This window comes from Callithrix jacchus, chromosome X (assembly GCF_049354715.1).
Source record: "Callithrix jacchus isolate 240 chromosome X, calJac240_pri, whole genome shotgun sequence".
In the NCBI taxonomy this organism is placed as follows: Eukaryota; Metazoa; Chordata; class Mammalia; order Primates; family Cebidae; genus Callithrix; species Callithrix jacchus.
Window position 1 is genome coordinate 150,455,236 of NC_133524.1, and position 25,603 is coordinate 150,480,838.

At 42.4% G+C, this 25,603-nt stretch overlaps 1 protein-coding gene across 4 annotated transcripts in view; it reads right to left on the bottom strand.

Moving 5' to 3' along the window:
* GAB3 (GRB2 associated binding protein 3) overlaps nucleotides 1-25,603 on the bottom strand; it is a 74,699-nt gene that overhangs the window by 33,764 nt on the left and 15,332 nt on the right. For 2 of the 4 annotated variants that reach the window (XM_078363715.1, XM_035287990.3), the window contains exons 2-4: nucleotides 4,764-5,067; nucleotides 917-1,133; nucleotides 8-456 (exon numbers count right to left, since the gene is read on the bottom strand). In XM_078363715.1, the coding sequence (XP_078219841.1) occupies nucleotides 8-456; nucleotides 917-1,133; nucleotides 4,764-5,067 (970 nt within the window). Of the gene's footprint in view, nucleotides 1-7; nucleotides 457-916; nucleotides 1,137-4,763; nucleotides 5,068-25,603 lie in introns of all 4 variants that reach the window. The other 2 variants (XM_035287991.3, XM_035287989.3) reach the window with 1 other exon arrangement.

Genomic DNA, 25,603 nt, shown 5'->3' on the forward strand with positions numbered 1-25,603 from the left:
CACTTACCTTTCCAGGTTCTCATGTTGTCTAGACCAGAGAGAGAGATTCTTCTTGGAACTAGAGTGCACTCTGGCTTCTTGCTGCCGCTGTGTGCACTCCATTCGTCTTGGCGCCGCTCAGAGAGATGGCTTGGCTTAGGGGGGCGGGGAGGCGGAATGTTGGACATAATGTCTACTTCTTTTTCTCCACAGGGTAAAGAACCTTGATTTTTATCTACCAGAATGGTGGAACTTAAGGAATTTTCCAGCAATGGTGAAGAAGACACGTGGTCCCTGGGTGGCCCATTGATTTCTCTACTCCAGATCAGGGCAGCCTGAGCTCCCTTGCCATGGCCTGATGGGTGGACCAGATGACTGGAGGGGAGCGGCGGCAGGCAGTCAACGAACACGTCATCAAATGAAGCCTGTTCCAATGAGCGGTCTGAGTTTGACCAGCTATCACATCTGGTAGGTAGACTGGAGAAGAAAAGCACGTAAGTTGGACTAAAATGTAGCCATCCGCCTACCACAAAATCAATGCTGGGATCACTTCCATCCCCCCAGGAGCACCTTGCTTGCTACTTGCATAGCCACATTCTCTCCACAGCACTCAGTTACACCAACCCCTTGGTGTGGCAAAAGAAAAATGGTTTGTTGATTTTTTCATCCTCTAAGCATCAGATACACATGAAAATGCAAGGTTAGAAATGACTCACGCATGACTCATTCTGTTTAGAATACTACATGCTTCATATTTCACAGTGGTTCATAGCAGTCTGTCCCTGCCGTGACATTGGCAGGAAGAGAGGTGAGAGCAGTCACAGCCACTACAAAATGCTACCGCTGAATGGACTAATTGGGTGAAGCAAACTGTAAGAGCAGGCGCCGTGACTGCGAGCAGGCCCAGCTCAGACACAGTCCTGGGCATAAGCATTACCTGGTATGGTGCAGTCTTCCAGTCTCACAGTTGGACAAAACCAGATAATCAGGAAGGAAGAGAAGCTCTGACTCACTCCTGGTTTCCTCAGTGGCTACAGCACTACTGTTTGGGTCATCTCTTGGCAAGGAGGAGCTGGCAGCATGGGCGGTATGAAGGGAGCTGGCAGAGGATGGCTGCAGGGAGGAGGGCGTGTAAGAGAGGCTCTCCATGGAATCTGCTGGAGAAATCATTTCCCTGGTTAATGTTTAAGAGTGGCTATAACATGCATTCAAACTTTCTCAAACAGCATCAAAGAAGCCAAACAGAAGACGCGAATCTCAGCTGGTGTTTGTACTGATGGAGACCATTTCCCCAGCTCGAAACAATGTCTGGGAAACAAGGCCAGTGTTTCAAGAGCAAAGTGTTCAATCAATTAAGAGTAAACAACACAGCACTCTTGGCCTAAAAATCTGTAGTTAGTCTACACACAGCTGCTTTATGGCCCTCAGCAGCAGCTCTGCAACATTATTTATTCACTCAACAAACATACATATATACATACATATATTTACACACATGTATTTATGCATAACAAGTACATGAATATAGTTACATATGTACTTGTGCATATATGTATGTATATACACATGTTTATATAGGTCTATGTCTATACAGAATACCTATTATATCTACCATGTGCCTACTAACCCTGACTGTACAGCCAAGACAAAGACCCTGCCCTTATTGAAATTTAGTTTGTAGCAGAGAAGATTAATCACTGTTATAAGTAAAGGGAAGGAAAGAAACTCGGTGCTGTGGTGGCTGGAAAAGCCCATATTTCTCAAGGAGCATAACACATAACATTCTCTCCATCACCTGAGAACATGGTCCTTAAGATGAACGTGAATCAGGAACCAACGAGAACTCCAGATCAGAAACAGCCAATGAAAAGCCTGCTTTTATTTCCCCTTTGAACCAAGTTAATAGTCCAGGTACTCCTGAGTCAGGGTGACTCAGAACTGTGTGTGTTCAAATCCAGGCTCCACTACATAGCCATTACTACATGGCCTGCCTTCTCCGAGTTTCCTTTTCTATAAAGTGGAGATAATGCCCACACATAGGCCATAGAACTGCTGTGAGGATTAGATGAATTAATATAGAAAAGCATTTCAGCAGAGCTCCTGGCCAGGGTACACACACAATGTGTTGACTACTACGTGGCTGCTGGAGACAGAACCAAACACTCTGTGAAAAGCCACAAGAAAGGCCTTCGGGTGTAATTCTCAGATGAAGACGACTCTGCCCTTATGTGGTTCTAAAACCTGAGGGGGCTAAAGAGAACGGAAAGGGTCATAGGAGAGTTTTGTGGCTTCCTCCAACTTCAGGCCAGGGCAGGGCTCTTCAGTTTTAGTCTGGTGCCTTACTCATTCGTGTTGCTCTTGGGTTATTGCGAAACATATTATGTACATATGCTTTAGGATAACTCCTGGATAAGGAAAGAAACAGAGGAGACATATAACATACTATATGATGATATATCTAGTTAGGGCTGAAGGTAGGGAATAGGCTGGTAAAGAGCCAACTTCTGCAGGTCAGAGAGGCTCTAGCCAGAACCAACTTACTGTGACTTTCCAAGTAAGCTTTGTCTGTTGTACCAAGGATAAAGACATGTCATTACTTTATTTCCTATTATTTGAGTGCTCTCAATGCTCAGCAATATTACTGGAGAGCCTCACTTAATATGCTGCCCTGGTTCACGAAAAGAAAAGGAATGTGTTCTCAGGAAGCACTCTCCTGTGCCTGTCCTGGAGGGAGCTACAAGTCTGACTCTCCATTGCCACCTAGCGTTAGAATGTGGATATTCCAGTGGCAGATGGTGAAAACCATACAGTAACCCTTAAAATGTTGAAGCAACTACAGACCACAGGATTTAGGGACAAAGCTTTCTCTGCTAGACTAACCGGCTAAAAGAAACCAGATTCAAAATCTCCAACGAGGAATAGGGCATGTTTCAATAATGTCAGAAGCTCAACAACAAAATCCATGAAGGGAAGTGAATTGCAACCCTAGGTTGGAAAATTACATAGGAATCGTTGTGTGGTGGTGGGGAGGGGCAGAGAGAGAGAGAGACAGAGAGAGAGAGAGAGAGAGAGAGAGAGAGAGAGAGAGAGAGAGAGAGAGAGTCAGGGTACTCTTCATGGGTCAATTGCTCTGATGAACATAGATGTAAAATCCTCAACAAAATACTAGGTTTAATATCTAGGTTATGAAATAATCTGTACAACAAATCCTGTGACATGACTTTACCTATGCAACAGACTTACACATGTATCCCAAACCGAAAATAAAAGTTTTAAAAATAAAAAAAATAAAAAATACTAGCAACGTGAATCAAACAATACATCATACAGATAAGTCACTATGATCAAGTGGGATTAATCTCAGGGATGCAAGAATGAGATACATCACATCAACAGAATCAAGGACAAAAACCATATGATCATCTCAGAAGACACATTTTTAATGGAGAACTTAAATTCACAAGAAAAAAACAAACAACCCCATCAAAAACTGGGCAAAGTTGTTGGGAAAACTGGCTAGCCATGTGCACAAAGCTGAAACGGGATCCCTTCCTTACACATTATACAAAAATTAACTCCAGATGGATTAAAGACTTAAACATAAGACCTAACACCATAAAAACCCTAGAAGAAAACCTAGGCAATACCCTTCAGGACACAGGCATAGGCAAGGACTTCATGACAAACATCGAAAGCACTGGCAACAAAAGCCAAAATAGACAAATGAGGCCTAATTAAACTCAAGAGCTTCTGCACAGCAAAAGAAACAGTCATTACAGTGAACCAGCAACCAATAGAATGGGCAAAAATTTTTTTTGCAAGATACCCATCTGACAAAAGGCTAATATTCAGAATCTACAAAGAACTAAAACAAATATATAAGAAAAAAACAACCCCATCAAAAAGTGGGCAAAGGATATGAACAGACACCTTTCAAAAGAAGACATACATGAGGCCAACAAACATATTTAAAAAAGCTCATCCTCACTGATCATAAGAGAAATGCAAATCAAAACTACATTGAGATACCATCTCATGCCAGTCAGAATGGCGAACATTAAAAAATCTGGAGACAATAGATTTGGAGAGGATGTGGAGAAATAGGATCACTTTTACACTGCTGGTGGGAGTGTAAATTAGTACAACCATTGTGGAAGACAGTGTGGCGATTCCTCAAGGACCTAGACACAGAAATTCCATTTGACCCAGCAATCCCATTACTGGGTATATATCCAAAGGATTATAAATCGTTCTATTATAAGGACACATGCACACGAATGTTCACTGTGGCATTGCCAAGAAATGGCGCAGAGCAAACTTACAACTAATTTATTCTGCAGAGAACTTGAGACATTTGGAGGCATCAGGAAATCTTTCTTGCCTACGATAAGTAGCCAAGTTCTCTCTTTCCAGTATTTAGTGATGAACAACCCAGAAACGGTGGAGTTACACAATATTCGATATTTCTAGAAGGTCATGAGTGTCAGCATCATGGGAAGACACCCTCACCCACACTTGATGTTCACTGTGGCTGAATGAGAGCAAAGGCATGAGGGGTTTTAAAGCCATTAAAGCAACCTGCAATGCTCAGTCTGGGTATGGACCAGACAAAAGAGGGCAATTTCCAGTACTCTATTTGGTTGGAACAGTTCTGATATAAATTAGCCTGCCAAAACACCCTCAAGGAGGCAGGCTTGGCATCTTGAACTGTTTTTCTGCAGTAGCCCTCCAACTGCTATCCTGGGATACCCCTTAGCACACGGGAGCCCCAACTCCACTCTTACCTGCACCATCCTCCAGCTGGCCAAGGTTGCAGACCTGACTGATGCTGTGCACCCACACCTGCATTTCTTGCTCAGTTTTGGCCACCAGGTAGAACGTACGGTAGGTAGTCTTGACAATGAACACGAAATTATTTTGAAATTCCTTCCGAACAAAGCTGGGGCCCACATGCTTCCACACTGTACACTCGCTGAGGTCTATCACCCGGATGGGCTTGCTGGAGTGCTTGTTCCTGTAGTACTCCAAGACATCGGGGTTGCCGCTCATGCGGCCTCGCCGGAGGACAAACCAGCGCTTGCGCCAGGCCTGCAGAAAGGCAATTCAATACGGAGTTACTGGACCAATTGCTCTTGCTTCTCAGGCTCTGCCAATAACCCATGTCATGACAAGGATAGCAGGAAGGAAGCAAATCAGCCATTCTAATGACGAAACGCTTTGTATTACAGTACTAGTCCCCATCTTCAAGTCTGCTCTATTGGATGATTTTAAGGATGGGTCAGGACTGGGGAGTCTAGTAATGGGATTCAAATCCACAGTATGAAGAACCAGAATTATACAATCATTGCAATTGATGCAGCGAAGGAATGTAGCACAAATTTAATATATGCTCAGGCTTTAAGAGAAGCTTAGTGATAAAGAATTAGAAGGAAGCTTTCTTACTATTACGTATCTCAGTTTAAAAACCAACATCATACATTAAAATCAAGTGTAAATCGTGAGTGCTCACCACTGCTTTAGCTTCTAACGTTGTTATTTAAGTTCTACACAACTGACCAAGAAGAAAAATCATATACATTGGAGAGGAGGAGAGAGGATTGCCAGTATCTGAAGGTGTCTTCCATAAAACCCCCAATAATGATTAAAACACTACTAATATTCTCAGAGAATTAACTAGCCTGGCTAGTTACACTTCCTATGTAAGAGACCCGGTCTAAGTGCTGTAGTGTAATCCATGTAATCTCTAAAACTATACTATGAGAGGGGTAACTATTACTATCTCCATCTTGTGTCTGATAAAATTGACATTCAGAGAGATTAAGTAACGTGCCCAAGGTCACATAGCTAAACAGCTGTAGGAATGCATTTGAACTCAGGTTGGGTTGAAGGATTGGTAATGAATGTGAAGTTTAAAAAAAAGGTAGAGGGCCGGGTGTGGCGGCTCACGCCTGTAATTCCAACACTTTGGGAGGCCGAGGTGGGTGGATCACGAGGTCAAGAGATTGAGACCATCCTGGCCGACATGGTGAAACCCCATCTCTACTAAAAAAAATACAAAAATTAGCTGAGTGTCGTGGTGCACACCTATAATCCCAGCTGCTCAGGAGGCTGAGGCAGGAGAATTGCTTGAACCCGGGAGATGGAGGTTGCCGTGAGCCAAGATTGTGCCATTGCACTCCAGCCTGGTGCCTGGCAGCAGAGCAAGACTCTGTCTAAAAAAAAAGAGGTAGAAAGAGGAAGTGTAGCCAGCTCTTCATAAATATCTGGCTGTAAAGGGGGAAAGCTCTGGGGTCAAGGGATTTCTTTTAATATGGGAGACTCTTAAGCATTTACCCCCTAAGTGTTTCTCAACCAGGGATGGTATAATTCCTCTCGGGAGCATCTGAAAATATATGAGTTTTGCTTGTTACAAAGGCTAGAGATGGGGTAGGGGGTGGGGCATGGCAAGATTTTCGGGCCTAAAACTATCAGTGATTCTGTTTTGAAACACTGTAAAAACTAAAAGGAACTTTCCTTAATGGACTAGGAATCTTGGAAAGAGCCTAGCCTGGAGGTCAAATGAGCAGGTAAAGCTCAGACCATGCTCAGAAAAGAATAGAGAATGACCTAGGGCTCTCTGGCTCCCATTCACCACTGACACAGAATGTTTGATGTAGACAGTACCATCTTGGTTCAGTACAACGAAGGGGTGGAGATTGTTGGCCTGGGGAAATAGGCATTTGCAATTGACCAAAGCCCTAAGGAGTCCCTGGATCTGTAAAGTTTCTTGCCGTCTCCTGGAGCCAGGGAGAAGGAAATGTTTGAGTTCCTTGTCTTCTTACATTTAGGTGCCCTTTGTTCACCAAAGGGCCAGGCAGGCCAGCCTGCATGGATAGTGTATCCTTACTTTCTGAGGTAGGGAACTGTTGCATCAGCCCCAGTTGGGAATTGAGCACAGAGAAGGATGGCAGGCTGATTGCAGGGCTCTCTTCCACTGGAGACACTAAATGTTGCATGGGAGAGATTTATAGTTCTGTGGTTTTCTCTCCCGTGGGGTAGCCTGTGTGACAGCAGGAAGTGTGGGGTTTTGCCAGGAGGTACAGCGACCCCTGGGACAGGAAGTCTTTTGTATCTCTAGCTTCATTTATGCCTGATACTTTTTAAGCCCACCAGCTTTGACCAAGAGGCCAGGAAAAAAGGAAAAGACACTATTTGGGGTATTCTCAGCTCCCTCCCTGCTCAGAGAACATGAATCTGAGATAGCAGAGAATCCAAATAAGCACTGACCTCCACTTATGCCTCAGAATAAAAAGCCCTTCCAGGACTGTGGCAATCACTCCATTCAGGTTGGGGCAGGTGAACCCTGGCTTGCTCCTGCTTTTACAGACAGTAGAAAGCTTTGAGAAGAGGTCTGGCCATGAATCAAACAAGGAGACAAAACTCAGGAGACAAAAAAGGTGGTGTGATTAAGTCCATAGTTTTAAGACAGGAGAAATAACAGCATGTTTGTATGTTCATGGGGGTGACCCAAGAGGGAGAGAAAAATTGATTACATAAATTCCTGTTGTAAAAACATGGCATTGGATGGGAGTGGAGCCACTAAACATAAGAGAAGGAGCTCTCAAGTCTTGCTGTTGGGTTTAGAGCATGGGAAATGTGAAACTTGGACTTCTGGCAAGAACTGAGGCAAACAGGAACATAAGGCCTACACCTAGTGTTCTCTGAGATGGGGTGAGCCCACGGAAGGGGCTCAGGGGATGAGAGAATGCCATGTGTGCCTGCTGATGAAAGCCTTCATGGGGAGGAGCATGGGGTGCTCCAAAGTTTCTAAAGGGCACTTTGGTGGGGGAAATGTAAAGAGGAACTTTGTTGCACTTCCCTAAAATGATTCTAAAAGAGGAAGTCAAACTGAGCACAGAAACAAGTTTCACATTAACCGCTCTTAGTGTTATGAAGACAATAGATTTCTTATCTTTTAATAACGATGTTGGAAGAGAAGCAACACCAAGAGTCTATTTACTGAGTGCCTACTCTGCACTATGCATCATGCTTGACAATGAAGATAGAAAAGGGGATTAGAGCTGGTCCCTAAAAGTCCTCACTCTCTAGCTGGGATAGGGTGATGGGCAGAAGTATGATATGTGTAGATTTCAACTCAGGGTAGTGAGCAGTCTAGCAGCAGAATGAGCCAAGAGCAGTGGGAATGCAATGGGGAGAGTGACATGAAAAAGTCTGGGCTTTGTCCATTCATTCAACAATTACCTGTTGATAGCCTACTAATATGCTGGACACTGTGAAGACACTGGGGGGGATGAAGTGAGCAAGCCACAGGCCCTGCCACTCACAGTCTCATGGGGAACAAGGGAGTGAGCGGATGGATAAGCAGACAATTGCAGTCAGTGAGATAGGTGCGATAAGGCAAAACCACAATGCTATGGGAACACACAAAAGACACATCTCTTTCAGATCAGTTGTCTGGGGAGGCTTCCAGGAAGAAGTGGTGACTAAACTGAGGCTGAAGTGGGGCAGGAGGAAGTAGCATGTACAAAGGCATTAAGGTGGAAAAGCTCAACACTTTGTGTAAGTAGTTCAGCAGGGCTGGAAGGCAGGCATGACGACGGAAAGGAAAAAGAACAGTCACATGGTAACTTGAATAGGATGTAGCATAGTTCTGATGCAAAATTGCCCTTCCTTAGTTTTTAAATCTCTACCTAAGAGTTGTGATTATGCAAAAGCAGAAATGAGGTGTTCTTGGAGCTCTTTGCTAAGCAGGTAAAACCAGAGGCTACATACAGTTCTGTACCACCAGGCTTACACGCTTCTGAAAGTGGAAGACATGTGACAAAACCCTGAAACAATGCCACAAGGAATGATGAGGGTCATGTTAAAAGGACTCAGGAACTAACCTGAAGAGGTTACCACTAGCCATATATGAAAGAATTCATATGCTGCATAATGACATTAGAGTAACAATTAATCCTGGCCAACATGGTGAAACCCCGTCCCTACTAAAAATACACACAAAAAATTAGCTGGGCGTGGTGGTGCATGCCTACAGTCCCAGCTACTTGGGAGGCTGAGGCAGGAGAATTCCTTGAAACTGGAAAATGGAAGTTGCAGTGAGCCAGGATCACACCACTGCACTCCAGCCTGGCGATAGAGCAACACTCCATCTAAAAAAAAAAAAATGTCTAGCAAATATCTCAGTCCATTTTCTTTTGCCATAACCAAATATCTGAGATTGGATAATTTATAAACAATATCATTAGTTTATTTTGCTCATGGTTCTGGAGACTGGGAAGTCTAAAGGCATGGCACCAGCATCTGCTCAGCATCTGGTGAGGGTCTGCTTGCTGTATCACCCCATAGCAGAAGGCAGAAGGGCAAGTGAGTAGACGCAAGAGCAAAAGAATGCTGAACTCACTTTTAGAACAAATGCACTCTCTCGATAACAAACCCACTCTTTTGACACTGACATTAACCCACTCATGACGACTGCCCTCATGACCTAATCACCACTTAAAGGTCCCACCTCCCAACACTGTTGCATTAGGGATTAAGTTTCCAACACATGAACTTTGGAGGACACATTCAAGTATAGCAACAGGTATATGAAAAGGTGGTCAATATCACTAATCACCAAGAAAATGCAAATGAAAACCACAATGAAATATCACGTCATATTGATTAGAATGGCTATCAAAAAGACAAGAGATAACAAGTGTTGATGAGGGTGTGTACAAAAGGAAACCATAGTATGCTGTTGGTGGGAATGTAGATTCATATAACCTTTATGGAAAACACTGTGAAGGTTCCTAAGGAAGTTGAAATTAGAACTACCACATGACCCAGAAGACCCTCTCCTGAGTATATACCCAAAGGAAGTGAAATCACCACCTCATAAAGATATCTGCACTCCCATGATCAGTGCAGCATTAATTTACAATACCCAAGATATGGAAACAGCCTAGGTGTCTGTTGACAGATAAGTAGATAAAGATATTATGGTATGTGCATCTTTAAAAAGGAAGGAGATCCTGATACTGAATTATCTCTCTTATATGATGGGAAAAAAGTATACAGTGGTATATTTATAAATATAAAGAAATAAAACTGGTTATGAGGGATTGGGTGGGAGGAGCAAATCTAGAGACCTGACACACAGCATAGGGACTGCAGCTAATGCAATTGTGTTAGGGATTTCTGTGAAATAAGTGGATTTTTCTGCTATTGACACACAAAAAATAAGCATGTGAGATTATATGTTAATTTACTTCACTATGGTAACCATTTAGTATCCATAGGTATCCTATAAGATCATGTTGTAAACTCCAAATTATATGCAATAAAATTTATTTTTAAAAAGAAAAGAAAAAAGGACAGAGGAGAGATCTATAGATTAAATGATACTTAAAAGACACATCGGAATTTTTAAGTGTGCCTAGCAGATACTCATTTGAGTGATAAAAACATTAAAAATGTAAAGAAATTTCTATAGAAGTCAAGATACTAGTTATTTATGGGGAGAAGGAGCTTATGATCGAGAAGGGCACATGGAGGGACTTCTGCTGTGGGTGGTAAAGTTCTATCTATCTTTCCATTAGTTGGTGATTACAAGGGGACTCACCTAATAATAATTTATTATTATGTGTTTTATGTGGTTTGCAATCTTTGTGTTTTCTTTCATGATAAAAAATTTTAAAAAACTATTTCTCTGGACACGGCACATTTGTGGATTCATTCAATCAATATTTACCAAGTGTCTACTATATGCCAGACATTGTGCATGTTTGTCAGCGAGTTGGTAAGCTCACAGGATGAGGAAGGAAAGCAGAGGTCTGTGCTCAATGTCCAGCATTAACTACTAGATGTGAGGAGGGGGTGTCAGAGTATAAATGGAAGGGTCTGAACCTAAGAAGTTCAGAGATGGATCAGGAAGTAAAGAGTACAAAAGATGAAGGTGAACACTTCAGAACAGAGGGTATGAGGATGTTAGGACCTGAGGGCTCCCTTCTCTTCTCACTGAGATGTTTGCATTTTATGCAAACATAAAATTGCAGGATTGCTGGCTTGAAGTAGATGCACTGGACTTGACATTCTCTCCTCAGGCCTTCTCTGCTGGGTAGGTTATGAGCAGCTTAGGAAGCCAAGATGGAAAAAGGTGAGGTGAAGAGTTCAGGATAGACTGTGACCCTGGGTCAAGAGGATCTAGAAAGCAGAATCATTATGCAAACAAGTATCTGTAACTTGGAGAAATGGAGTACAAAGATGGGGGTTGGGGGAGGCACTGAATTGAAAGTCTGAATTTGAATTCTGATTCTACTTTTGACTTTCTGTGTGACTTTGAGCACACAGTACTTACGTAGCTCAACTTCTGCAAACGGAAATAGTAAACACTGCTTTTTTGCCCTTATGGTATAATTGTACCGAACCAAAGAGAAACAATGGCAAAACATTATCAATGTAAAAGTAACTTATAAAATGACAATGGGGGTTGGCTGTGGTGGCTCACGCCTGTTATGCCAGCACTTTGGGAGGCAGAGGTGGGTGGATCACTTGAAGTCAGGAGTTCGAGACCAGCCTGGTCAAAATGGTGAAACCCCCTATTAAAAATACAGAAATTAGCCAGGTGTGGTGCTGTGTGCCTGTAATCCCAACTACTCAGGAGGTCGAGGAACAGAATCGCTTGAACCCGGGAGGCAGAGGTTGCAGTAAGCTGAGGTTGGGCCACTGCACTCCAGCCTGGGTGACAGAGTGAGACTTCATGTCACGAAATAAATAAATAAAAATAAAATGACAATGTGATTATTGGCCCCCAGGGCTCATGGCATCAGTTGCCCTGGGGAAATTGCTTCTCCCTTTCTGGTGCCCATGTCATTCGATACAATGATGAGATCTGAGAGCTTTTCCAGCTCTGACCATCAAAAGATCCATTTCCCATCAGCCTTTCCTGCCACAGCAACCAAGCTGACTCATTACCACCTGACCAGTATCATCTCTAACAACAAAACCCTGCAATATCCTGTAACCTTGTGGAAAGATGTTTGTGTTCATTTCTAGAATCTGAGGAAAACTAAAACTGATCTCCTCCAGGAAGGTGTGTCTAGGTCACAGGCTTGTTAGTTTTTATGGAATTGTTAGAGAACAGTTTAATCCCATTCTTCTGAGAGTAAAAGCTATGCATTGTTCTCATCTTAAAATTATCCAACTTGCTGATTTCACGGTTAACAAACATCTCCAAGTTTGTTTCTTAATGGAGTGGGTCCTGTGCAATGGCAGGTGTCACTCCCCCCAAATTTGTGTGTTAAAGTCCTAAGACCCTAGTATCTCCAAATATAACCTTATATGGAAATAGTCTTTAGCAAGTTATAGTGAGGTCATAATCAAATATGACTGGTGTCTTCATAAAAAGGGGAAATTGGAGCACAGAGATACATGGAAGGAAGCGTTTGTGAAAAGACACATGGAGAAGAAGGAACCAAACCTGCTGACAGAACTGTGAGACTATAATAGACTTCTCTTGTCTAAGTCACCCAGTCTGTGGTACTCTGTTACAGCAGCCCCAGGAAACGAATGCACTCTGCAACCTTTATTATGCATCTGAATTACCTAGAAGGACTTCCACTTCCAGCCACATCAGTGTACTGGGCACAGAACTTACCCCACACCCATAAAACCAACTAGAAAATGACCAAATAAATTTATGAAATAGACGACATTAGATGGCAGTCAGTGCAGGGCTGTGGCTTCTATAAAAAGGAAAGAAAAGAGGTGAGTCCCTGATCAGCTTGGCTTTCATCCTGTAAGCACTTTCTCAACTGTGGCCATCTTGCAGAGTTGAGAAAACAGAAATTGGAGTTCTGGGTGGTTGAGGTGGCTGGAATTTGCAGGATAAAGGACCACAGAAAACACAGCTATGTACAGAACGAGCTCTAGAAATCTCCATGTTTCCCCATGAGACTTTGGCTGAACACTAACATGCATGTGTGCAGAGGGAAACCCCATGAGTGAACCCTAACACATAATGGAGAGACAGGGAACATTCAATAGAGACTCAAGAAAGGCCACACCTTAGAAGTAGGAGTAAGGCCAAACTGGCCCTAGAGTACAGGCTGCTCTAGACTTGCTCTAAGAAAGCGTAAAAAGGATGACCAAGCTCATCAGCAAGTTACTGAATTGCTGGCCCAAACAAAGGTCAACAGTCTAATGAAAGACAAAAGCAGAGACACTAAACAACATAATATTTTCAATGAAAACATCCAATTAATTACCAAGTATGCAAAGAAGCATAAAAATATGACTCATAACCAAAGGAAAAATCAGTCAATAGAAAGAAGCCTAAAAATGACAGAAATGATACAATAGGCAGACTTTAAAACAGCTATTATAATATTTGAGATTTAAAGGAAAATATGAACATAATGAGAGAAATGGAAGCTACAGACAAGAACAAAATGGAACATGTGGACATAAAAAATACAATATCTGAAACAAAATAACACACTAGTTAGGCACAATAACATCTTAGACACTGAAGAAGTGACTGGCAAACCTGAAGCACAGATAGAAAAGCCTGGGAAGAGAGGGATAACCAGAATCACCCAGAGAGGTGTTAAAATTGCACATTCCTGGACCTCACCTCCAGAGATCCTAATTCACCAGGGCTGACTTGGGGACCAGGAACATGCATTTTAGCAAGCACCTCTGCCGATGATGATGCATAACAGTGACCAAAGATGGGAAGAAAAGAAGTGAAAAGAGATGTCAAGAGGGTGGAAGTCACTGGACTGTAATCACTAATAGACCGAGGGTACACAAAATGAACTTGAAAGGGAAAAGTATTCTGGATGACAGTTTGGTTGGATCCTCTGGGTATAGAGGGATCAAAAACAGTTTCATGAAACATCTCTAAACTAGTTGCTTATACCTCAGGTTATATGTATTATTAACAGAAGTGGAATTCATCTATCTCTAAACCACAGTCTCAAGATGGATCATTTTGGCAGTGAATTCCTAACCTGTTATAGGCTGTGAACCTTTTAGAGAACATGATAAAATACACGGACCTTCTTTAGTCAGAAACATGCATGTGTGTGTTTGTGCAGGCACACACACACATACACACAAGCTGTTCTGCCCTTCCCCTACTGAACTACTCACGCTCTCCCTCATAGGCCTCATCTAGTCTCATTTCCCTTAACTACCATCTATTTGATGATGGTTTACAAAATTAGGTTTCCAATCTGGATCCTTCCTATGAACTTCAGACCTATATAGCCAACCATCTAACCATCTCCACTTACATATCTAAGAGATCTCTCAAACTTAACGTGGCCAAAATGCAGCTTTTATTTCACACCCCCTTAACCCACTCCTCTCCCAATACCTCCCAATGGTACCATTTTCTAAATACAAAAACCTGGGAGTGATCTTTGGTTCCACTCTCCACATCGAAACCACTAGTGAGTTCTGTGGACTCTACTTTCAAAACATTCCAATTCAATCCACTTCTCCCCACGCACTACCCCTACCCCACAACCTCTTGTCTTCCCACATGCACTCTCAACTCTCCCCATAAATTCATTCTTAACAGAGAAGTCGACAACATTTTCAAATCAGATCATGTCATTCCCTTGGTTAACACCCTCCAAAACCTTCCCAATATATTAATAACAAAACCCAAACTCTTTCACCTAGCCTGGACCGTCCCACATGAACTGGCTTTGCCTATCTCTCCTGCTTCACATCTCAGCCACTCCTTGCTCTTCCACACTGGTCTTTTTGCTGTTCCTGAACATATAGAATTTTTTCTCCATCTTGGGACCTTTCCCCTACTTGTTACTTCTTTGTGGAATACTCTTTCACACAGATCTTTGCATGGCTGTCATGCAGATCTCTGCTTCCTGTCACTGAGACCTGAACTTAATTGTCACATCTCAGAGAGAACCTCTCAGACCATCCATATTGAAGTGGCCAGCCTCCCTGGCCACACTGGCCAACCACAGTCATTCTCTGCCCCCCACCACTAGAATATGAGCTCCAGGACAGTAGAGACCTCATCTGTCTTGATCCCTGTTTTATCCTCTGGGCGTAGTAGTGCCTGGCACAGAATAGTTGCTCAGTAAATACTTGAATGGATGAATGAATTCCACACGTGATTTCATATCATAGAGCTAGGTTTAAAACACTACCTTGAGAAACATGAGTACTGTTGTGGTTTATATCAGCAGAATTTACTCATCACATATGTATGTGCTGGAGCTGGGGATGTAATAGTGAACCAGATAGACGGTCTCTAAGCTAGAATTTTGGCTGTCAGGCAAGGCATCATACCAGAGTTTTCACTCAAAACCAGCAAATATGGTATCCGGATATTACAGCATGTTGTCCAGGATTAAACTGAACAACAAACAAGGCTTAGAAGTTTGGGCACGTTCCTCCTGCACAGTAAAATAAACCTGGCTGGGTTATAGCAAGTTTCACTTCTTTGGCTCTAGAATTCACTCCAATAAAATTGAAGTGGCCCGCCTGGATTGTATCCATTGTCAAAAGACAGAGAAATGAACTGAGAAACATCCTGAAAGTCTCTGGGGCTGTAAAGAGACACCTCTGATTTAAACTACTTTTCTGGTGAGAGTGATCACTGTCCCTTTGTTTCAGCAGAATTGGCACCCTGCCCCCTCTGCAGTGGTGAAATCCCAAAGCTATGAAATCATTTCCTTCACATGTGCACAGGATGGGTCAACAACCTGCCTTCAGAGTCAGGCTTTCCAAGTCAGACTGAGGGAGCAGAAGCTCTATCTATTTGCATTTAGAGCTCTATGTTTTGATCCTTCAATACTGCTATCATTTCAGCAATGGCACTTTATGACCCAACCTGCCAAAAGGAACTGTGTGGGCCTCTCTCCTCCTAACCCATGGATGTGCTTCATACTGTCCTGGCCAAGAGCGTCCAGCATGCCAGGATTTTGGTGCTCAGATTTTGATTGCTCTGATTGCTTACAGGTGTTGGTCTCCTTCTGCGCTGCTTTTTCAGTGGCCTTATTGACCAGGCTATAGGAGATGCCTCAGATCAGAAGACAACAAAAAGAAAAAAAATGTTGCTAAGAACCTATCTGAACCAACTGTGAAAGGTTTTCAAGCTGAATGTAAATTGGTGTGAAGTTGGAAATGGAACTAGCTTTTGGAGCAGCAGCTGGAGTTACAGGTAGAACACAGAAACCGCAGTGAACAGCAACTGGGCCCAACTTACCCTGGGACCTTAGTCTATGCTGACCTAGACTGTATGCTCTGTGAAGGCAGGGGCGTTGCCCATCTTGGTCTCTAAAAGTACCTCCAACATCTTTAACAGTCTGGGCATACAATACATACTCAATGTGTTGTTGTGGACGGAATGACTGACTGAAGTGGGTGTGGCTATAAAGGGGCAACACAAGGGATCTTCGTGATGGAACAGTTCAGTAGTGGTTTCAGCGGTGGGTACATGAATCTATAAAGGTGACGAAGTCACACAGAGCTACACATGTACACACATTTACGTGCAAAGGGTGACACCCTACAGCTGCTCTCAGAAGGTATAAATGTCATTTGCTGGCTGTGAGACCAAACTAGAATTGCGCTAGATGGCGACACTGACAGAACTGGGGGAAAAGGTGCACTGGTCTCCTGGACATTTCTTTACAACTTCCTGTGAATCTAGTGACTTCAAAATAGTAAGTTTACGAAAAGATACTCAATCCCAAGGAAATTTAAAAAGTACAGAAAAAGAAACCTAGAAAAGATAGGGCAAATAAAAAGCACAATAAGATGATTGACTTCAATCCAAAGGCATCCATAATTACTTTAAATGTAAATGGACTCAATGCTCTTGTTAAAAGACATTTATGCGATGCCTACTGTGAACCAAGCCCCGTGATGTGTGCTAAAGAAACAGCGATGAATATGACCTAGGCCCTGCTCCTATGATGCTAGGTGCAGTGAACCAAGAACTGGTCCAGATGCTATTAATGAGTGCCACCTGGATGAGTTCGTGATGGAAGATGAAGCCAGAGATGTGGCTATAGATGACGGAAGACAAGTTGCAAGGAGAATTAATAGGACCGGGTAACCAAATACAAGTGGGCCACCAGCGAGAGGAAAGGATTCAGACTGAATCACAGGCTTCTGGTTTTCAATTAGCAGATAATACTATTATGTAACAGGCTCTCAAGGCCTCATGGAACAAGGGCAAATGACCTTTCACTGATGACATTTCTTTCTCCTACAAGTTTTTACCAACTTACATTCCTAATCTTGTGGAGTGGTCAACGCAGCTACTATCCTAATTTTCCAGAAAAAGAAACTGGTACTTAGACAGATGAAGTGGCTTGCTCACTGAGTCACGGTGAATGTGAACCCATGGCTCCCCATTCCGTATTCAAGAACATTGTTTCAAATTATTTGAAATTAAAGAAGAGAGAAAACAGAGCCACAGTAAGGAGAGGGTCTGTGCCCGTTGAAGTTGGTTGGTGACTTTAGCCGGCAAGTTTTCAAGCTGGTTGCTCCTGCCACACTCTGCAGTTTGCTGTGGGTGTATCTGGAGGAAATCACTGTTCTATCACATGGAACTCTCAAAGTTACTTCCTCTGACTTAGCTCTGTATTCCAAAGTTGGATATTTTTGTCCCTTCATGTACAAACATTCTTTGGGTCCAGAAGACACAGAGGGGAAAAAAGAAAAGAGTAGCAAGACCTGCTCTTGTGGGATTTACTGACTTTTCATTTCCCTTGACACTGTCATCCCTGTTCCTCTGACTGTGGACAACTTTCCCTATCATGTTTTTCTTGTTCTTGTGTTGCTATTGATATATACTTAGTAGATTCTAGTTACTGTTGACAAAACCTAACAACTCAATTACTGAGTGCCACTTGCAAGGCCCCTAGGAATCTTGGATGTGGTCCCAGAACATGAAATGAAATAAAGCATTTGATAACAACTTAGAGATTTTTGGTAACTTCCTAAAACCTGCTCCTCTAAACTGAGCCCCTGTTCTAATCCTAGTAGCTACACCTTGAACGCACTCATGAGGCTTGGGGGGTGTTTATGTGTTCCAAAAGGTAAGCATCATTAAAGAAACAGAAATGTGGTTAATTTTCTATTTTTTTTTTGCTGAGCTTTACTCAAGAGGACCCTTTTCCCCTGCCTTCTACTTCCTTGCCAAGGGTGGCCACAAAAGCAATAGGGCTCAAAGGCAGGGGGTTGGGAATTTCCAGGAGCAGGTTACACACGTCTCTCTGGCCTGGCTCAGCGCCAGTAGCCCTGGGATTGCTGCTGACCTTTCAGCCTGATGGCCTGTAACCTTCTGCTCCCTGCCAGATAGAGTTGGGACTTGTCCAAGACATGGAATAACTTCCTGTGATTGTCCTGAAGATGGCCTGGCTCACAGGATCTGCTTCCATAGCTTGTCAACAGAAGCAGAAAAGTCCTGTATCTCTACAGTATGGTGGGCCTTGGAAGGAAGAATCCTGAGGAGAAATGTTCAGCAAAGATAAGCATGCCAAGAGGGCTGTGTTCAAGCACAGCCACACTACATGACATGGACTTGACCTTCCTCATGTATTGTCAACCAAAGTGTCACTGAATATCCTGGCTAGTTTCTTATTTCTTGTGTGGCAGAATCTTACAGGTCATTAAGACCAGCTAATAAAATTTGCAGGTGTTTGTTTACAAACGTGGGAGGGTCACCAATGTTAGGTCAGGATCAGGATGAAACATTATGGGTTGAAACATATATGGAGCAAACCCAACTCAGGAATAGAGTTATTTTAAACTCTGGTAAGTTATGTGATACATTAAGTGTCTGAGGTGAATGGAAACATGAAGGAGGTAATCAAGTCTGGTAGGAGGATCAAGGAAGGTGCAATATAGACGAAGTGACAGTGCAGCTGAGCTCACCAGTTGTGTGAGACCAATATACTTGAGGGGAGGCTCTTCTAAGCAGAAGTACTTGCAAAACATAAGAATAATTCCAAAGTGTTAGGTATAATAGTGGTGATGGTTACACAACATTATGAAGGTACAGTAGCTAATGCCACTGAACTGTCCCCTTGCACATGATTAAAATGGTCAATATTATGTCTATTTTCCCACAAAAACATAATGAAAAAATGTTACCCTCACACCCATGGGTGTCCCCTAGGGACATTCTCCACTGCACAAGCTGAGTGCACAAGTGTGGTGGCTCCTGGGATTGTCTCTAAAGGAGTCCATTAACAATAAGAAGAAAAACGTGAAGTAACACAGATGCCTCAAAATATGTATATGCCGGGAATTATTCTAAATGCTTTAGATCAAATCATTCACACAGACCCCATATGAGGTAAAATTCTTTTTAGGGCATTCTATACATATGCAGAAACTGAGGCACAGAGTTGTTGAGCAAGTTGCCTAAGGGCAAGAGTGAATATGCAGCCAAGGTGGCCTTGAAATCAGATCATCTGCTTTGATCTGGTTCCTAATCACAGTCTATGAGTGATGTTGAGAAGTCATCCACTGACTGGAGCTATGTAGGTCAAAGAGCTTACAGCACATCAGAAGACTGAGCAGTGGGTGAGGAGTCAAAAAGGAACCTCATTCCACCTGCAGAAAAGCATGAGCTGAATTGACTGGGATCGTGGAAGACTCTGTATTCAGGTGAAAAAGTCTAGGAGAGAAGAAAATACAACATCATTTTGTAAAGATGAGCTCACAGCCTAGTAGGAGGTTCTCCTGTTCTTTTTCCTAAAATACATGAATTTGAAAAGCATTAAGAAAACCTTATATCTTGAGTTACTGGACATAATACAATCTGATGTTTAATACTGAAGAAAGTCTTTCTCAAATGTCCCAACAGTGCCTGGTGCCTAACAGGTACTCAGTAAATCTTGCTGAATTAGTTAATGAATCCCTATCTCATTCCACATACAATAAAAATAAATTCTACCTGGATTAAACATTTACATCGAAATAAAGAAACTTACAGTACTGAAAAAATAGAGGTGGACATTTATGTAATACTGGCAGCTGAGAAGTCTTTCTAACCATATATAAATTCCTAAAAAGTAGAAATGCTTGAAACACCTAAGTGTTATGTGTGAGTCTAAGGGTGGTAGGGAAGAAAAGAGATGACAGGGGAAGGAGTGAGTCACTCTAGACGTGGTCCCAGCACCCCAGGGTAGTTGGGAAATCCAGCAGTCAGCTACAGCCCCAAATGAGTTTTTTCTGGGTGGTTCATCAGTTATAAGTACTCATTGGGCTGGAGGAAGTAACCAAAACCACTTTTGAGCCCCTTGAGTCAATAGAAGCTGCTCCATCAGAGACCACAGGGCTCCAGTGTTGACTTAAGTTCCCATTTCAGCGTGGGTGAAGCTAAGACCCCAGAGGGCATCTGCCTGCCAGCTTATCCCCAGGTACCTGGAGAAGAAACGAACATTCTCAATTTTAACTTGGTTTCATTACTTGCTTGGCTCAAAGCACATCTACTAGAAGGAAGAACCCGTTATTGTTTATAGTTCCAGACAAATTCTCTTGGTTTTGTCGTTGCTGACCCAAAGGCCCCTTCTTTCCTCCTAAGAACACATGCATAAGTCAGGGTTCAGAAAATGTCTGCTGACAAAATCAGTGAGCACCGCTCCAGAACATGTCAGTAAGCACACTCAGCTATAACAATAACTAGTCTCAGTTTCAATTCAATGCTCCCTGGTCCCCACTTTCTCTCTCCCTGTCGTGCCTCCTCTCCCCTCAAACCCTCATTTTCTCTTCTCTCGGTTTAGGATTCTTCACTAGAACCCTTGGGAAATCATTTTCTTACTTTGTCAAAACTGTCCTGTCCCCAAAGGGATATGAAATCTGTAACTCACCTAGGGTATTCTCATGAGTTGGCTGGCCCTTCTTTCTAGATTTTGGATTATTTTCATCTCTTTTGGTGCCTTTCATGGAGGGGAGTTATGTAAACATACACTCAGCGATCTCTATTACTTTCTGCCATCTTTCTCAGAAACCTCTTTTTAAGCTCTGGCAATCACATAGGCCAAAGCAAAAGAGTATCTCATTTAAATTTGTACTGGTCTAATGTCCAATGAGGTTGGATGTTATTCTTCATGTGTCATGTCCCTTTGTGAACTGCTGTGAATTCTGTGAACCATCTGTGTGACCTGCTGTTCATGTATTTTGCCCATTTTCCAATTGCAATGCTGATCTTTTTCTAATAATTGATAAAGATTACTCATAAAGGTTAAGAATCTGAACTGTTTGCTTGCCTTGTATGATGTGAAAAACTTTCACATTTTGGTTATTTGCCTCATAAGTTGATACTGTTCTTGAAGCACCTAAAATAGTGTTCAGCATATAGGAAACAGTTGCTAGATTATTTCTTGGAGAACTGATTGAATAAATAAGTGAGCAAACAGATATGTTTTATTTTCATGTAGCAAAAGTCCTGTCTCTTTATGTGTAGTTTTTCCTCTGCTATCATGTTTAGAAAGGTTTTCCCAACCCCAAGATGAGATTGAGATTCAGTAACATTGCCCCTTCTAGAAATTATATTATTTCATTTTCTTTATATTTAAATACAACACAGCTAAATTTCGTCTCACATATCTACATTAAGTGAGACTGATCTATAATTTTCTTTTTTATCTGTAATCTTTGGTATCAGGGTCATATTAACATAATACAATGAACTAAAGAAGTTTGCATCTTTTTCTGTGCCTAAATAGTTTCAAGAGTATGAGAGTTATGTTTTTTAAATCTCAAGAGATGTCAAATCTAAAGACTTTCTGAGTAAGTTATCTGTCCTGTAGGTCATTATCTGACAATAATTTTCATCTCTTATATTTACTTATAATGTTGATCAGTCTAACATTTTAAGGTATAACACTTTGAAGAATGTACCTTTTATTTCGCAAGGCGATGTTAGAATTCTCATTTGGTGTGAAAATTTGGGTGGGGTTAAATTACTGTCTAATTATACTGTTCTCATGGCCAAAGACCCTAAACCACTGATTTCTTGTTAGCACTAAAAGCCACAATGTAACAGACTGGCTTCTTGTGAAATAGGAACCAAATACTGCCAGAACTGGAAGCCTCTAACAGGAAGTCATGACTTAGGGGTGAAATAACTAAAGAAAAGGAGGCATGTAAGGGTACAAAAAAGTAGCCATCCCTCTTTGGGGGCCTAGCTGTCACTTTGCTGCTGTTGTCTTTTAGTAAGTAATAGCCAAAGCTTTATCTTGGTCTAGAGCATGGTGACATTCTTATGCATAAAAAAGGCAAAATAGGCTGAATTACTTGGATAGAAAGTCTACAGTGGAAGGCTACAAATATGAGTAAGTCAAACAATCACAGTGCAGCACGCTGATGTTTTAACAGGGAAGCGCAGGGCCTGAGAGGGCGGGGCGGGGGGACGGTTTTCACCCACACACTTTGCAGGTCAGTGGGATGTTCTTATAAGGCTCTACTTGGCAGGAAGACACTGTGTTTTCAGGCAATGGGCATGACCCACAAGGGAAGGAACCCCGACTTTGATGTAGTGCATTGCGAGGCCCTGGGGAGACAGCGCTGAGCAAGGCGCTCAGGGAGGGAGACAGACAAGTAAACAGAGGGGCTGCCCTGCAAGGGAAGGAAACTGACTTTGATCGCTGTTTCCACTCTAACGCCTGCCCTTAGCTATGGAGACAGCAGATCTGGAGCCACCCCGGCCAGGGCTTCCCAGCATGCTTTGAGCACATCCAGCCTGACTGAAGTGGTGTCCAATCTGCTATTATGGGATCTGGAAGCCTTCCCAACTCCAAGATTATCAAAATATTTTCCTGTATTTTCTTTTAATCTTTTATGTTTAATTATGCATGAATGTATATCTAATAAACAAAGCATGAAAAGAGCTTCTATGAGACATTAAGATAAATATAAATGACCTAATAGAAAAACATGGGCAAAATATATGAAGCAATATTTCACGTGAAAAGTAACAGAAATGGCCCTAAACTATATATCCATATCTAATTTTAAATGAGACATGTGCAATGGATCTTAATGTCATTTTTCATAATGACTAAAAATCAGAAAGAAACTAAACATCTACAAAAGGTTGGATAAGTTATGGTATGAATACGCAAACCACACACACAAGCCCCTCCACCCCAGTCTACAGTTATATTTTGGCAATCTCAGCACTCGTGTGCTGGGATTCTTTTGAGTTCCATTCCCTTCATCCCATTTACAAGTCAGAGTAAAATGAAGAGTAAAGTCTATAATTCCAAAAGCAAATTTTCAAAAGAATTAAATGGAAACTGTTCACAAGACATCTTTCCAGAATGGAGCCCATGGGGTAACTGGGGTCTCCCTAGCCCTGGTCCTTCCACACACTTCCAAATCTCAGTACATGGCAACCTAATCCTTCCAGGTGCTCAGGCCAAGACACTGGAATTCTTGACTCCTTTCTTTCTCTTGCACAGAATAACCAATCCATCAGAAAATCCTGCCAGCTCTACCTTCAGAATACACCCCTCTCCATGCCCTACATCAATGGCCGCTGTCTTCACATCTCACCTGTATCACTGCACTAGCCGCTCACCTGGTCTCCCTGCTTCTGCCCTGCCCCTACAGCTTGCAGACAGCTGCCAGAGAGATCCTGTTACAAGTCACATCGAATCATGTCAGTTCTCTTCTCAGAACCCTCTGGTGTCTTCCTCCCTTACTCAGAGGAAAAGCCAAAGGTCTTACTTTAGCCTATAAAACCCTCCACAGGCTCCACACCCACTCGCATTATCACCACTCTGACTTCATCTGCTCCATCCATTACTCCCTGGGCTGCAGCCAAGCTCACTGCTCTTGGTTGTAGATATGTTGTGTTGCCTCCAATGCCTCTGTTTTGTTCCATTGGTCTATATCTCTGCTTTGGTACCAGTACCATGCTGTTTTGATTACTGTAGCCTTGTAGCATGTTCCTGCGTCAGAGGCTGTACATTGTCCATTCCCTTCCCTGATGAAGGAGTGGGTATGCCATGCCCAGATACTTTCAGCTCTCTAACATGCAAGCAAAATGGTCTCTAGTAGGCCAAGAGCAATCTCTCAAACAGGAGCTGCAGCTGTTGGAAGTGAAAGACCCCCAAAGTCGGGGGAGGAGTTATATATAACTCACTTCATCCTTACAACAACACCATGACACAGGACATTAGTCAACCTTGACAACAGCAGTGTAATGTGAAGTAAACACTTGATTAGGAGTAAATGAGAAATAGAATCTCACTATTTGTAATCCTTAATGAATTAATCAATTTAAGTATTAACCATCAGTGGCTGCTACAATCACAAAAAGGGAGACAGCCAGATACGATTTTCCTCCTAATGGAAGTACAATAGTACCACCTAAGAAGGGCTCATTATATTATTCTGTCAGAAAATAACAACATATTTGAGTGCCGACTGTCATCTAGGGCAAGTGGATCCACATACTGCCACCTTCCAATTTAAAGAGTAAAATGCTAGAGTTGAAGTTTTCTTTCTGCTTTTCTGTGGTGTGTATGTATTTCGGTGCTAAGAGTGGTTACTCTCCTGAAAGACCTTAAAGTCTTGTATCAGATTCATGTAAAGGTTTAAGGTTTTTATCAAATGGAAGGGCAGGGAGAAGAAGCCTGGATTGGACCTGAGCTACCTCTCTGCCATTTAGAGAGCTTGTCCCAAAGCATTTGGCCTGTGGAGGAACCAGTTCATTTCCTTATTTCTCTACCATTGCTCCAGGTTCTGAACAAGTGGATGTTTTATATTCCGAGAAAGAGCTGCGGTCTCCAGGGGTTTTTCCCATTAAGACTTCTAACCAGTGCATTTTATCCTCAATCTCATAAATGCCTATTGGCAGAATTCATCTAAAACACACACTTCAGGCCCTAAAGATGTAGTTATCCTTTTGGAAAATCGTTGACTTTGAGTCCATCTCAGCACTTGGTTGTATTTCTTTCTTTATTAGGCCTGGGTCTGGTAGCCTGGGTCACTCGTTTTATGGTTGACATTGCAAATGACTAAAATGCTTTCCTCCCATTTGCTTCTGCACGATTTCACTTTTAACTATCATCTCATCTCTCTTCTCTTCCACTGCCATCCTTGCTACCCATTTCTTCGTAAATCATTAATATTGGGAAAGACTTGGAAGTCCCGCTTAGACTTCAGGCCCAAGTAGCTTTTTCCAATTCAGCTTTTTCAGTGATAAAACAGATGTTTGCATCCATCTTCCTTATCTTGTGCCCCTTGTCCATTCCTTGTCTGTGCCCTATCGGTCAGAGCCCTGGGAGGAAAGATGGTTGACTGGTATTTGGGGGTATCCACCGCCTTTAATGATCTCTTCTCTTGTCTCTCTCAGTTTTGCTGACACTTTTCCTCTTACTCTCTAACTGTGGTATCTCCCTAAATTCTGCCTTAGGTAGTTTTCTTTCTTACACATCATACCCTCCTTGGATAATGTCATCCACCCCCATAATTTTAACTACTTCCTATACCCCAGTGACCAGCAAAACTCCATCTGGAGTCCAGGTCCCTCCCCTCGGCTCTAGACAAATTAACCCACAGTTACTTCAAACTCGGTATGCCCTAGCCTGAACGTTCCAGTCTCACTGACTTGCCCCATACTGGGTAT